The sequence below is a fragment of the Emiliania huxleyi genome (assembly GCF_000372725.1).
Source record: "Emiliania huxleyi CCMP1516 unplaced genomic scaffold EMIHUscaffold_225, whole genome shotgun sequence".
NCBI classification, from domain to species: Eukaryota; Haptophyta; order Isochrysidales; family Noelaerhabdaceae; genus Emiliania; species Emiliania huxleyi.
In genome coordinates, this window is record NW_005200378.1 from 39,143 (window position 1) to 53,393 (window position 14,251).

The window sequence follows — 14,251 nt, forward strand, 5'->3', positions numbered from 1 at the left end:
ATCCCCCCTCTCTCGCGCCTGGAAGGACCGGGCAGTCCCCCTCAGGGCGCGCCAAGCACATGCCGCAGTCTTGTCTGAGATCGTGGTCGACCCCCGCCGCGCAACGCCAGGGAACTGGAACTCGCCATTCTTAGCAGCTCGCGAGAGCTTAGAGGGGGGGGGGGGGGGGGGCTCGGGGGCGCGCAGGACAGAGGCTCGGCGATCATCGGCTCGCCGAGGGGGGAACGAGGAGGGGGGATGGGCGGTCGGCGTCGAGTAGAGCGGCAGGCGCGTACGGGGTAGCCGTCACTTTCCTGCCTCACAAGGGCGGGGCTGTCCCGGAAAGTGAGAGACGCCGGGCAGCGTGGCGCATCATTGAACCCTCCCATACGTGCTCGTGCTCCTCCTACGCTGTCCCATCTCCTCATCTCTTTCCCACCTAGGCGGGGCGGGGGTCGGGGGGGCGGCGGGCGCGGGTGCGAGGTGCGGTGCGGTGCGTGCAATCGTGTGTTTGGCGTCATGTCGTGTGTGCCTTCGCTTGTACCTATTAACAACGAAGTCTAGCTCAAAAAAAATATATATATATAAATCACACCCAAACGGACAGGTCCCCATCAAGTTGTTTGATGAAGGTGCTGCTGCTCCTGGCCGGCGCGGCTGGTGCCGCGAGCATGCCGGCTGTGCCGGCCCGCTCGCTCGAGTTCGGCGTGAGCAAGGAGTGCGTGGACAGCCCGCCCAACGTGATTCAACAGCTTGCAAAACAGATGAACGCCGCAAACGTCGAGTCGTGCGCCGACATCAGCAAAGCCACCACCATCTGCGAGAGCAGCACCGGATGCGGCGAGTACGCATCCGGCCAAAAGATTAACATCTGCATCGGGACGGTGGCCCTGCAGCTGTGCTGCCAAAGCTGTGCGCAGGCACAAGAGGCTGGTTACCCAACAGGTGGGCCTCTTCTGCAAGACACTCGCGGGTTCATGGTGGGCATCCAGTCTGCTGGAGACCGAAGCTTTGGAACCGATGAGGCCGAGCAGCAAGCGCTTGCGGCCATCGCGATGCTGCAGCAGCAAGGCTAGCGCAGCCTGTCCAAGAGTCAAAACAAGCGACGAGACGATGAACAGCAGAGCATGTTCATCTCTGGCACACGCTTCCCTTGCGCTTCCCAAGGACGTCCTGACTCGGATGGGTCGCAGCGCGAAGACAATTAAGTGCTAGGCGCGCGCGCATGGGGACGACTGCTAATCGCTCTCTTTCTACCCCGTACCGGGAACTGATAGAGAGCACCCAGAGAGCACCCTCCACCGTACACTGTACTGATAAAGAGCACCGTAGTAGGTGTGCACATCGTGCATGAAGCCTGACATGATGCTAGCATGATGCAGGTTGAAAACTAGTTGAAAACATGATGCACAAAAAGGTGAACAAGGTAAAGCCGTACGACTTCAGCTTCAGCTTTATTTAGGGCAGGGGGCAGGGGCCACTAGCGGTTCACTGTCGTAAGTCCTTTCGTGCTGCTCCATTTATTTTGCTTTACGGAGGCGGTAGCCCCCGTGTCCAGCCTTGCGCGGTCCGAGCCGCAGCGCTGTTCAAAGTCGGTTCAGGACGCGCAGAGAGGTGCCGCTGCAAATTCCGATCAGGTCATGCAAAATAAATCCGAGAAATATTCGGCGGTGTACGGCCGTTTTTGCTTTTTGCTCCTTCTTCAGGCACCTTGCCTTGGCTTGCCCATCGATGTGCACCATTTCGGGCGGATGTCCGGACCCGGAGAGCGCGACAAGCGGGAGCGGAATGGCGGATCCGGCCTCACGCCCGTCAAGACCAAGCGTCCCTCCGTCGGGGCAACCCGGTCCGCCGTCGGGCCGCCGCTCGGGCCGGCTGGCGGCGGTGACGACGGCGCCGATTATGGGCCATGGAGTTACCGAGTACACCTGTAGGATGATCTTGCGGCGTGTTTCTGGCCTTGGATTCGTGATTAGCACCCTAAATAATGCCGGGGACCGCCCTTACCCGGAGAATTCGGGAGGTCGAGAAATCGACCCCTTTGGCCGCTGGTACCCTTCAGCGGAGAGTCCCGGACTCAGCCAACTCCCCAAACCCAGCTGGCATTTGACTTGCCAAACGGCCCTCTCCGCTCACCCCCTGCGCGCCCCGGCCTGCGCCCGGCCCTATACGTGCGCGATGCCCAAACCGCCGCGCGCGCCGCCGGGAGCACCGCCGCGGCCAGTCGTGCGCGCAAGCCCGCCCTCTCACCGCGCGCCCGTGGGCCGCCCCGGCTGACCGTTCGCACATCGCCTCGACAGGCGTCGTCCAGCAGACCTGACGTCCGAGAGGGCGCTACTTTATATGTGGCGACCGGTACTTTATTGCCGGAAGCGGATGTTCTCGGCGGGCAAGTCGGAGCGGAGGTGCGTGCGCCTTCGCTCACCCCTCCTTTTCCTGATCTCAATGCGGATCTGACGTGGTTCCACCAAGCGTTACCTGCGGATGGTGCGCCGTAGAGGTTGCCGACCTCGCACACCATGTCCTTCTCCTCGCCGGTGATGGGATCGATGTAGCAGTACTCGGGCTTGCCCTTGAGCCCCTTCGGCATCTCGCAGTACCAGGTCTCGCCCTCCCCGCGCTCCGCCCAGGTGTACGCCATGGGCTGGTCGCACGTGATGAGCTCCATGTCCTCCTGCGCGGCCACGTTGAGCACGGTGCGGGTCGTGCCGTAGCGGACCACGCTCGCGAAGGTCTTGGTGAAGTCGACGCCGGGCCGCATCAGGTTGCCCATGACACAGCCGCGCCACTTGCATCGGCCGTCGGACTTCCGGGAGGCGATCTCCTTACGACACGCTCGCCGAGATGTTGGCGGACGAGGACGCCGACCACTACGACGACATCAAGAAGGGCATCGCGGCGATCAAGTCGCTCATCGAGTCGGAGGACACGAACTCCAAGAACGTGCGCACGAAGGCGCTGCGCGCGGATCTCGAGAAGGCGTACTCCCCCGACGCTCTCAAGGACCTCACGTCCGCGAGCCTCGCCAAGTTCAAGACGGGCATCGAGCAGGCGAACAAGTTGCTCAAGGACTCCCAGTGGCACCTCCCCGACGAGGTGATCGAGGAATACATCCTCGACGCGATCGCCGCCAAGGGGGCCACGCTCGGCGCAAACATGCGCGTGCAGATCGGCATACAGCGCCAACTCGCCGCGCAATCGGGCAAGACGTACGGCCTCAAGGCGTCCACGCTCGCGATGCAGGGCATCCTCGACCAAGACAACGCGGACCGCGCCAACGAGGCCAAGGCGGCTGCGCAGGCGGCGTTCGAGGCGGAGATTGCCTCGCAAGGCGTGCTCAAGGAGAAGCTCGCGGCCGCCGAGTCCCAGGTCGCCGCTCTCCAGGCGCAGATCAAGTCCGACAAGGGCGGCGGGGACCGCGGCGGCCGCGCAGCCGCTGGGCGCAAGCCGTGCCCCCACTGCAATGGGTTGCACGGTGGCAAGTGCATCGGCGACCTCATCTGCAAGGGGGTCCCTGTCGCCAAGGTGCTCGAGGAACTCCCCGACCGCATCGACCACGAGACGAAGGTGCGCATGGCCCAGTCCTCGTACAAGAAGGTGTGCGCCAAGTCCCCCGGCCGCACCCTCCCGCACGACCCCTTCAAGAAGTCGGACTCCACCGCGACCGACCACGAGGAGGTGCGGGCGGCGCTGGCCGACTCTGTCACCCGCACATTCGACCCGGACGGCATCGTCGGCGGCTTTGTCGCTGGCGTCGGCACCGACCAGGTCGAGGACACCTTCCCCGACTCCAACCCCACCGACACGCCCGCCATCCTCAAGGCCAAGACGGCGGCGCGCAATGCGGCGGAGGCACGGGCGCGCGGCGGGCTGTGGGTCAAGTTCACCTCGTTCGTCACCGCGCTGCCTCGCCCGTACATCGGCGCTTCCATCCTACTCGTCCTGCTCGCATGCCTCATCCCGGTCTACATGGGCTCGCCTGCCTCGATCGGCACGCCTGTGGCCGACGCCGTGGACGAGCCCTCGAACATGGGCGTGATGGTCGAGTCCGTCACCGCACTACCCCTCGAGCTGTCCACCGGGCCGGCGACTGGCTCAGGTGGCGGAGCTGAGTACGCCATCGAGGAGGACCCGCTCCAGCCGATCTACCGCAAGGTCGCGGGCGACATGTTCCGCGCGGTGAATGACATCGACGTGCCCAAGACGGTCCCGCTCGTCCTCTCGTACACGTGCATCATGCTCGCCATGTACGTGGCGCGCATGGACGCGATGCAGGCACACGCGCTTGTCGGGCATGTCAAGGTCGTCGACGCGTACGACACGACCGCCGGTGTGAACATGCTGGGATCGTATGCCGCTGGCGTCGACTCCAAGGCGGGCATGAACATGTTCCCGACGCCCGACTACTTCCCTCACGGGTGGCGCGAGCCCGAGAAGCCCATCTACATCCGCTGCGCAAACAACGACTACCTCAAGGCGAAGGGCGTCGGCACCGCGTACGCCTTCGCGCTGGCTGACCCGACCAAGCCGCAGGACACCAAGGTTGTGAACACCGAGTGGGTGAACGCGCTGTACGCGCCCGGACTCGCCATGCCTCTCGTCAGCGTCAAGGAGTGCAAGGCGCAGAACATCGTGGTCCGCTTCGACCTCTGCCCACCACGCTTCAACTACCCCTCCGGGCAGACCATCTACTTCGGGGAGGACTTCAACATCCACCTGATGCCGCTCGGCGCATCCGTCGGCGCCAACGCCGCCAAGGCCATCGTGCGCGGCAAGCCGGGGCGGCGCCCGACGGATGGCACCTTCTGGCGGCACGCCCTGTGCATCTCCGGCGACGCGCTAAAGGACCTCAGCAAGATCGCGGACGGCGTGCCGGACCTCTCCAAGATGGACCGCAACGAGGGCCTCGACGACGCCGCGCTGCAGGCGAACGCCAAGTACCACGCGCGGCGCAGCACCGGCCGGCCACTGGCCACTCGCTTCGGGGGCTCGTCGCACTACGACCTCTGGTCGCCCAAGGGTGTGGTAGGCGTCGATGGGCACCGCTACGCACTCATGGTCGTCGACGAGCACACCAGCACCATCACGCCGTACATCCTGCAGACCAAGGGCCAGACGCCTGCCTACCTGCGCAAGTACTTCGCCGAGAACGAGGGAAAGGACGGCCACACGTTCCGCGGAGGAGTTGCGTTCTGCGACAACGAGGTCGTCCTCAACTCCAGCGCCGTGCGCGAGCTCTGCCTCAAGTACGGCATCACCCTCCGCAACAGCTGCCCCTACGAGCCGTGGCAGAATGGGGCGTGCGAGCGTGCGAACGCTACCTGCGGCAGGATCGTGCGGGAGATGATGGCACGCGCAGGGGGGCATGGCGCCGCCCAGCTCTACCAGTACTGGGGCTACGCCTGGGTGTACGCGGCCACCATCGCCAACGCCACCTTCGCCGTGCGCGACACCGGCAAGTCAGCGTACGAGCTCAAGACCGGGCAGCGCCCCAAGATGAACATGTTCTACCCGTGGGCGTGCAAGATGATCGTCAAGTCGCCCTCCCACCTTGTGGCGAACGGTGTCTCACCCACGGGCGAGATGGCGGCCTTCCTCGGCATCTCGCGCACTTCGCCCGGCTGGAAGTACGTCATCACCGAGGGTCCGCGCAAGGGGCACATCGGCACCACCACGCAGGCGACATTCTGCGTCAACGAGCTCTGGAACGGCATCGAGTACCGTGCTCCTACCTCCGACCTCACCCCGACGGACATCGAGGGCGCGTGGCCGGAGCCTGTGACCGCGGACGAGACGCCCGACGAGTCGGACAAGGCTACGCTCGACAACAACGTGACCCGCGGCGACTCCGTCTTCCTCCCCACCACCGACAACCACGCCGGGGGGCTGACCCTCGACGAGGAGGTGGTGATCATGCCAGACCCGGCCAACGACGGCAACGTCAACCCGCCGCGGCTGCGGGTGGTGCGCGGGTGTGGTAGGCGTCGATGGGCACCGCTACGCACTCATGGTCGTCGACGAGCACACCAGCACCATCACGCCGTACATCCTGCAGACCAAGGGCCAGACGCCTGCCTACCTGCGCAAGTACTTCGCCGAGAACGAGGGAAAGGACGGCCACACGTTCCGCGGAGGAGTTGCGTTCTGCGACAACGAGGTCGTCCTCAACTCCAGCGCCGTGCGCGAGCTCTGCCTCAAGTACGGCATCACCCTCCGCAACAGCTGCCCCTACGAGCCGTGGCAGAATGGGGCGTGCGAGCGTGCGAACGCTACCTGCGGCAGAATCGTGCGGGAGATGATGGCACGCGCAGGGGGGCATGGCGCCGCCCAGCTCTACCAGTACTGGGGCTACGCCTGGGTGTACGCGGCCACCATCGCCAACGCCACCTTCGCCGTGCGCGACACCGGCAAGTCAGCGTACGAGCTCAAGACCGGGCAGCGCCCCAAGATGAACATGTTCTACCCGTGGGCGTGCAAGATGATCGTCAAGTCGCCCTCCCACCTTGTGGCGAACGGTGTCTCACCCACGGGCGAGATGGCGGCCTTCCTCGGCATCTCGCGCACTTCGCCCGGCTGGAAGTACGTCATCACCGAGGGTCCGCGCAAGGGGCACATCGGCACCACCACGCAGGCGACATTCTGCGTCAACGAGCTCTGGAACGGCATCGAGTACCGTGCTCCTACCTCCGACCTCACCCCGACGGACATCGAGGGCGCGTGGCCGGAGCCTGTGACCGCGGACGAGACGCCCGACGAGTCGGACAAGGCTACGCTCGACAACAACGTGACCCGCGGCGACTCCGTCTTCCTCCCCACCACCGACAACCACGCCGGGGGGCTGACCCTCGACGAGGAGGTGGTGATCATGCCAGACCCGGCCAACGACGGCAACGTCAACCCGCCCGCAGCGGGTGCGCCTGCGCCGCGCACCACCCGCAGCCGCGGCGGCGTCTCGACGGGCGAGTACAACAACATGCTCAACGCCCGCCTCGCCGCCAATGCCACGCCCTTCGGCATCTGGGCGGCTGCGGCGGCCGCATCCCCATCGTCGTCGGTCTACCGCAACACCACGGACCAGTGCGTCGCGTACATGTCGAGCGTGGACGGCCAGATCATGCCCATGCCGGACAACATCGTGCCCAAGCACTACAAGGACATCGCCAACATCCGCGACCCCAAGCTGCGCGACGCGTGGTACAAGGCGTATGACACCGAGTTCCTCGGCCTCATCCAGAACGGCACGCTCAAGCCCATGCGCCGCCCCGCCAAGGTGCGCGTCCTCCCGCTGAAGGAGATCGCCTCCCGGAAGTCCGACGGCCGGTGCAAGTGGCGCGGCTGTGTCATGGGCAACCTGATGCGGCCCGGCGTCGACTTCACCAAGACCTTCGCGAGCGTCGTCCGCTACGGCACGACCCGCACCGTGCTCAACGTGGCCGCGCAGGAGGACATGGAACTCATCACGTGCGACCAGCCCATGGCGTACACCTGGGCGGAGCGCGGGGAGGGCGAGACCTGGTACTGCGAGATGCCGAAGGGGCTCAAGGGCAAGCCCGAGTACTGCTACATCGACCCCATCACCGGCGAGGAGAAGGACATGGTGTGCGAGGTCGGCAACCTCTACGGCGCACCATCCGCAGGTAACGCTTGGTGGAACCACGTCAAGTCCATCAACAAGGCGTTTCCTGGGCTCGTTCAGTCCGAGGCGGACCCGAGCTGCTTCGTCCTCACCCGCAACAGCACGAAACTCATCGTCGTCATCTACGTGGACGACTTCGGCATCTTCCACTCCGGGACCACCGCTGGCAGGGCGCTCGCGCACGAGTACATCGAGCACTTCAACAAGCACGTCGGCAAGCCGCTCAAGGTCCACGAGGGAAAGGTGCACGAGTTCCTCGGGCTCAACATCACCAAGACGCAGACCGGTTTCAAGCTGTCTGCCAGCAAGTACATCGACACGCTGCGCGCGCGCTTCTTCCCGTCAGGCGTCACGCACGCGGGCTACAAGGTGCCCGCGGACAAGGACCTCCCGTCCATCGTCATCAGCGCAGCCGAGAAGAAGACCGCGCCCGACCCGCAGCTCCTCCAGCGCTGCCAGTGCCTCATCGGCAGCCTCATGTTCGCCACCAACGCGCGCCCCGACATCCAGTACACCGTCTCGCAGCTGGCGCGCTGCATGGCTTGGCCCGACGCGAACATCGAGGCCGCCGCCGAGCGCTGCCTCATCTACCTCATCGGCACGCAGGACCTCGGCCTCCACTACGAGCGCGTCGCCGACCCCAAGCTCTTCGGCTGCTCCGACGCGAACTGGTGCACCCGCCAGAGCACCTCGAGCTAGTGGACACGGACACTACGAGTAACATGTTTTCTTTCTTTTTCTACTCGGAGCCAGTGAGACGAGAATACGCACATCTTACAAGAATACATACTGCCCCCACGGAGTACCTGCACTACTCGACGATAATACAAGAAAGAATACGCAGCTTGGAAGTTGCAGACGCCTATAAAGAAAAAACACCCAGCTAAATTTCGGCGGCTAAAAAGCAAAGGACGGGCGCTTTTGATCGGCAAAGCAAAGTTGGAGTAACGGCGACCGCGTCGCCACAATGCCAGTCGCCTGTCGAGCAGCCTTGGCGGCGCGCATGCGCCGCAGGGTTGACCGACAGCCGCGCGCCTCGAGCCTCTCGCTCCACTCGCGGCACGACGCGCGCCGCGCGCCGGTCAGCGCAGCAGGAGTATTGCGACATGCTGCACAACGCCAGGGATAGCACTGAGAAGCTGGCGCCAGTCGCCCACCAGCATGTCTCAGCACCGGGTGAGGGAGCATGCTGCGCACGCTGAAGCAGCACGAGGTCACCACCAATCAGGCCCTCACGCCACTGCACGGCCGCCCTCGAGCACCAGCAGCCGCGCTGCGCCATGCTCAAGCTCAGGAGGCCACCCTGCTTCTCGCAGCTTTCTGCAGCGCAGCGAGCGAGCAGCGCTGCACCAGGCGGACCCATGGCGTGTTCAGCCAGCCGTGAGGCGGAGGCAGGCCGAGTGAGCGCGAGCCGCGCGGGAGGCCATGCCCCGCGCACCCGCGAGCGAGTGGCACGAAAGAGTGCAAGTCGCGCATGCTTTTGCGTAATGTTGTCCGGTAAATCCTCTCTCTTTGTAGTCTCTCTCTCTTTGTAAAGGGTGTGGATGCTGGGTTCAACAAAATCGGGGGACGCGACCCACTTCGCCACAGACGGTCCCGCGCCTCGCCGCTATGTTTGCGGCACGCCCCGCACCGTCCGCTGTGCCGCGTTTTTTGTCCGGAGTGAAAAGTCCAACGCGCTCGTCGGTGGCGGTGTCCCCCAACCTGCGCCGCGCTCGGCGAACCTCGACAGCGCTTTCGGTGGCATGCAGCTCTTTGCGACAGAAGCCTGGAGAGCAGCTCCTCTGCTGCTCACACACTCTGCACAGTTGACACAGCCTACTGTGCGGCTGCCACAGCTGTGACAGCGATGGGCTCGCCCTCACTGGCCCTGGTAAAACCACGCTACCAGCGCTTGGTCACATCAGCCCTGGTCATATCCTTCTCCTCTGTTGATGGTAACACTTGTCTACTCGCTGGAGCCGAGCAGGAGGGCTTGCGCTTGGCGCACAACCCCTGTTCAACTCACCCTCCACACCCCGTACATACATACCATTGTGATCCCCAGCACCTGTACTCCCAGCGCCAGTGTTCGTTTGTGCCCGAGGCGACTTTCTGAAAATCAGTCTAGACTCTACCGCGGTGCGCTCTGCGCACATTAGGTGCCAACTGTTACTAATTAGCCAAATTACGCTTCATCACCAAACCCCACCCAAAATCACCGTAACAGCGCCGCGTCCCTCTCGTTGATCAGCACCGGCTCGGGGATGTTGTGCTGTTGCAGGATCTCCGCCTCCGCGCCGCGCGCCTGCGCAGTGTCGAGGACGAGCACGCGGCTCTCCTCGAGGTCGAAGCGGAGCGAGCGCTGGCGGCAGGCGCGGACGAGCTGCGCCAGCTGCGCGAGGCAGAGGATGGGGACGCCGTTGAGCGCCCGCACCATCGAGTTTGCGAGCAGCGCGCTGTCGTAGCCACGCACGCACTCGTGGCCGAGCAGCTGCGAGAGGAGGACCACCTTTCGGGCGAGGCGGAGCGGCTGGAGAGTCGCGCCCCTCGCGGATGGCGAGCACCAGAGCAGGGAAGGGGGAGGGGGGCGTGACCCGCCTGCTCGCCGCGCTGCGCTTTGGAGCCGTTGAGCGCCTTGGCGACGAGGGAGACGGGCGCCCGCCGCTCCCACGCCTTTCCCCACTCGTGCTGCAGGTAGGGCTGCGAGAGCGCAGTGAAGACGGCGCCGCCGCAGACGACGTACGAGGGACGCTCCTCGTGCAGGTGCAGCGGCACCAGCGGGTGGTGGCAGCCGAGCGGCAGCCGCACCTGCCGCTCGGCGCCGCCCCGCAGCACGTGCGCGGCGATCGAGTCGCCCACAAAGTGGCGGAGCAGCAGCGCGTCGAACGAGACGCGCTGCGAGCGGCACGAGGCGCCGCCGCGAACCTCGGCCGCTGGCTCGAACGGGACGGTGCCGTCGTCGGCGATCGGCTGCCCTCCGAGGCGGAGCACCACGTCTCCCTCGCGGAGCACGCCGCTCGCAGCGCCGGTGGGGTACACCTCGCCGACGTACACGCCCGACCGCCCCTCCCCCAGCTTGAGGTGCGAGCGCAGCGCCGGGCTCTCCACCGGCTGCCACGAGAAGCCGAGCGAGCACCAGCGCGTGTACTCTCCGTGCGAGCGGAGGTCGTCGAGGAAGCGGGCCACCACCGCGGCCGGGATCAGGTAGCCGATGTTCTCCGCGTCGTCCAGCGTCTCAAACGCGATGCCGACGCAGCGCCCCGCCTTGAGTGCGGGCCCGCCCGAGTTGCCTGCGACGGCGGCGTGCCCGGCTGAGCGCCGCCGTCCGCGCGGGACAGGAAGGGCACGCCACCTCTCGGGCCATCTCGGGCCGTCTCGCGCCCCTCGAGGGAATCTCGGAAGAGCGGCGGGGGGAGAGGACGGGCACGCCTGCGTTGATCGCCGCGTCGATCTGCAGCGTGAGGAAGCGCTCGCTCGAGTGCGAGTACGCCTGCACGTCGACACGAGAGACGACGCCGACCGTCACGCTCAGGTTGTCCCCTCCGGTGGGGTAGCCGACCACCGTGACCGGGTCTTGGAGCCGCGCCGTGTGCCCGAGCTGCAGCGGCTCCGGGAGGTCGTCGTAAAAGGCCGGGTCCTCCACCACCAGGACGGCCACGTCGCACTCGTGGCCGATGTGCAGCACCTTGGCCACGTGCTTGACTGGCGAGCCGTGCTTGCGAACGCGCACGGTGACGCTGTGCGCGACGCTGTGCGCGTTCGTGAGGATGATGATGCCCCTGGCCGGGAAGATTTGCTCATCGCGCAAGATGAAGCCGGAGCTGGTGGATTCCTGCTGCCTCTTCATCTGCCAGGGTTGCGCAAAGTTTGGACGCACTGAGGTGCAGTACACCTTGAGCACGCACGAGAGCGCTGTGCCGGTCTCCTGCGGCCGGGCCGTGGCGGCCGCGGCGTCGTCGTCCGACTCCTCCTGAGCCGCGGTCGCGGACAGACTCGCGCTCGCAGCGCTCGCAGCACACGCCTTGCCAGGCCCGCCTTTGCTTCGTGAGCCCGCGGCGCGGCCCTGGCTCTGCTCCGACCTCGCGCTGGAGCGAGTGCGCGCGCTCGCTCGCTCTCTCTTGCGCGGAGGCATATATATCTGTCACCACGACCACTCCGCGGGCCAGAGAGAAGCGATGCACCAAGGGGACCCCAGCGCCAGCATCATCCGTGGAGGTACAAGTGTTCGAAGAGAGAGTGGACCTGAGCAACGATATGACTTGGCGGCAAATGATCGCAGTGGGCGTCAGAAGAGTCGTCCTCGCGCGAGCGGTCTCGGGCACCGCACCCGTGCTGCCACAAAGCACAATGTGCTGCCACAAAGCACCACTAGCGATTTCGCGCGGAGGGCGTAGTGAAGTGCTGGGGCGCTCACTGTGTGTTATTCGGGTGGGGATCCATCAGTGGTAAGCGGCTTTAGTCACAGATCCAAGCTCAGACGTCACACCAACTCTGGGGGGAGGCGGGGGCCCCCGGAGGCACCGTGCGCCGCGCCGCAGTGCGGAAACGGGGCCCCGGCTCCGCTAGTCTCAGCTAGCACCAACTTCCCGATTCAGCTAGGTTAATCAGAGGGCAGATTTGGAGAGATCTCGAGGAGTACACACAGATAGACCCTCCAATCATGAGAAACCTCCAACCTGATCGGTCGTACTGACCGCCGACAGATCACTCCAGACAGCAGACAGGCCGACGTCTGCACGCGGCCGGCCGGGCGAGAGGCTTGACACGATCCGACCCTGCGACCCTGACGCTGCTGCTCTAGCTATCAGACATGCACTGCTGACTGCTGCCACAATGTGTGACCTGTGCTGGCCCACTTGGCGGCCTTCCCGGTCAGTGGTGAGGCGCAGTTCAGAGCTGTCGATGGCGCGATGCCGCACTGGTCCCACATTGGTGACACGAGACCACCACGTTTGCCGGTCCAAGGGAGAGGCACTGGCGCTGTCCTGAGAAAGTGCATGGTCCCTCTTGACTGCCCATGCGCGCGAGGCTGTGTAGGCATAGCCTCGAGAGTGCCAGCAGCCAGTCGCCGAGGCAGTTTGTGACGCGCATTGCGTCAGAAGCGTGCACGCGCTGGAAGGACCCTATTCCTACTGGCCGTACGATCAGGTCGTCACGGAATGGTGGATACTAAGGCCGCGAGCTATGCAGGTGGTCAATTGTGCAGCAGGGCACGGTCAGCAGCGCCGACAGGCTGTCGCAAGGCGTGATAGCATGGCCGCAAGTACGGCGACTTCCTTTGAAAACAAGTAAAAATCGCGCAAAAAAAGAAAAAAAAGTCCCAGGGAGATGATGGAGAGGGGGGACGAAACTGCTCGATCTACCCTCTGGGGTCCCTCAGCAGCGTGCACCTCGATCCTGTACCGTGTTTGTTAGGACCCCCCCCCAGGAACACACCAGTGAGGGAGGGCGAGACGATCGAGGGGTCCCGTACCATGCGGAATCGACCCTATCCAGTGCTCAAGTGCTCAACAAGAACTTGGAGCACTTTGAGTGCAGTCATTAGCCTCACATCCAGGGCCGGGGGGCTAAGAAGCACACCCAGCGGGCCGGATGATCGGGATCGGGAAGAACCCTTTTTTTTCCGCGTCGCCCATAAAAAGAAAGAAAGAAAACAGACAACCCACAAGGGAGGGATGGGAGGACGGCACGCCGCCACCACACAGCCACATGGATTTTAAGTACCCAAAATCGCCCCGCGCAGCGCGACTCGGATTTTCTTTATCAGACAGACAGACAAAATAACCTCCAACCCCCTCAGTCTCTAAAATAAAATATTCTTAGCTTCAAGCCCCCCTCCGAGACTAGGGACAGTCACCATCCGTACACAGGAGAGATGGGAGTGCGCCTCGCCCCCACTTGCCCTGACTACACAGGATAGCATGCCCCGATAACGGCGACACATAGTGGGGGACACTGCGCAAGGAGGGGGTGCGAAGGCTCATTGGGGTACTAGGTGGGACCATGAGGGGGGGTGGGCGGGGTCCTGTGGGGGTGAAATGTTGCGCGGCGAATTCGAACCTACCCCCTCGCCGCGCCGATCCTCACGCGGAGGGAATCAGTTAGAATTCTTTATCCAAGTTAGTGTGAGTGCGCGCCAGTCCCGTGCCCAGTGTTGTGCGAGGGAGTTTGGTTGTAAAATTGTTTAAATTCTTTATCCAAGGGAGGCCTTTGCTTGGCCGATCGGTCGTCGGCTATCCGTGCTTGCTGTGCCCCTGCGTGGTGTGTTTCAAGTTCTTACAACCCAAGGTGATAGAGGGCCAAAAGATCGATTGCGCTCTTGCCGATCCGCACCTACCTAGGCTCTTGGGTATGTATGTATGTAGGAAGGTTAAGAACAGTCAGGCTCGGACTGGACACCAACGCGGTATGGGTGGACGCACGCAAGACAGATGATGACGACACGCACGAGCGACACCACAGACACAAACAAGCTCACAAGACACACAGCCAGCGTGGCTGCCACACATCCTGAGTGGGCGTACACGTCACTCAGGCCACGTCCCCCCTGTCGCCCCCCCCAGCACTCCAAGGTGCCAAGAGACAAACAACAGCTTGGCGCGCCCCAGCTCTTCACAACGACCTGGTTATCCGGCTCCTTGCGTGGCCGAATCG

At 64.2% G+C, this 14,251-nt stretch overlaps 2 protein-coding genes across 2 annotated transcripts; both read right to left on the reverse strand.

The window, feature by feature from the left end:
- Positions 1–8,512: 8,512 nt before the first annotated feature.
- On the reverse strand, positions 8,513–8,978 carry EMIHUDRAFT_235762 (hypothetical protein; the record flags this gene model as incomplete). Its single annotated transcript, XM_005779803.1, has 2 exons — positions 8,513–8,593; positions 8,670–8,978. 2 exons carry the CDS (start codon positions 8,976–8,978, stop codon positions 8,513–8,515), a joined length of 390 nt encoding a protein of 129 aa, XP_005779860.1.
- Positions 8,979–9,812: 834 nt separating this feature from the next.
- EMIHUDRAFT_430070 (hypothetical protein) lies at positions 9,813–11,729 on the reverse strand (the record flags this gene model as incomplete). Its single annotated transcript, XM_005779804.1, has 4 exons — positions 9,813–10,127; positions 10,250–10,887; positions 10,945–10,951; positions 11,025–11,729. The coding sequence occupies 4 exons, from the start codon at positions 11,727–11,729 to the stop codon at positions 9,813–9,815; spliced, it is 1,665 nt and encodes a 554-aa protein (XP_005779861.1).
- Between the last annotated feature and the right edge of the window lie 2,522 nt (positions 11,730–14,251).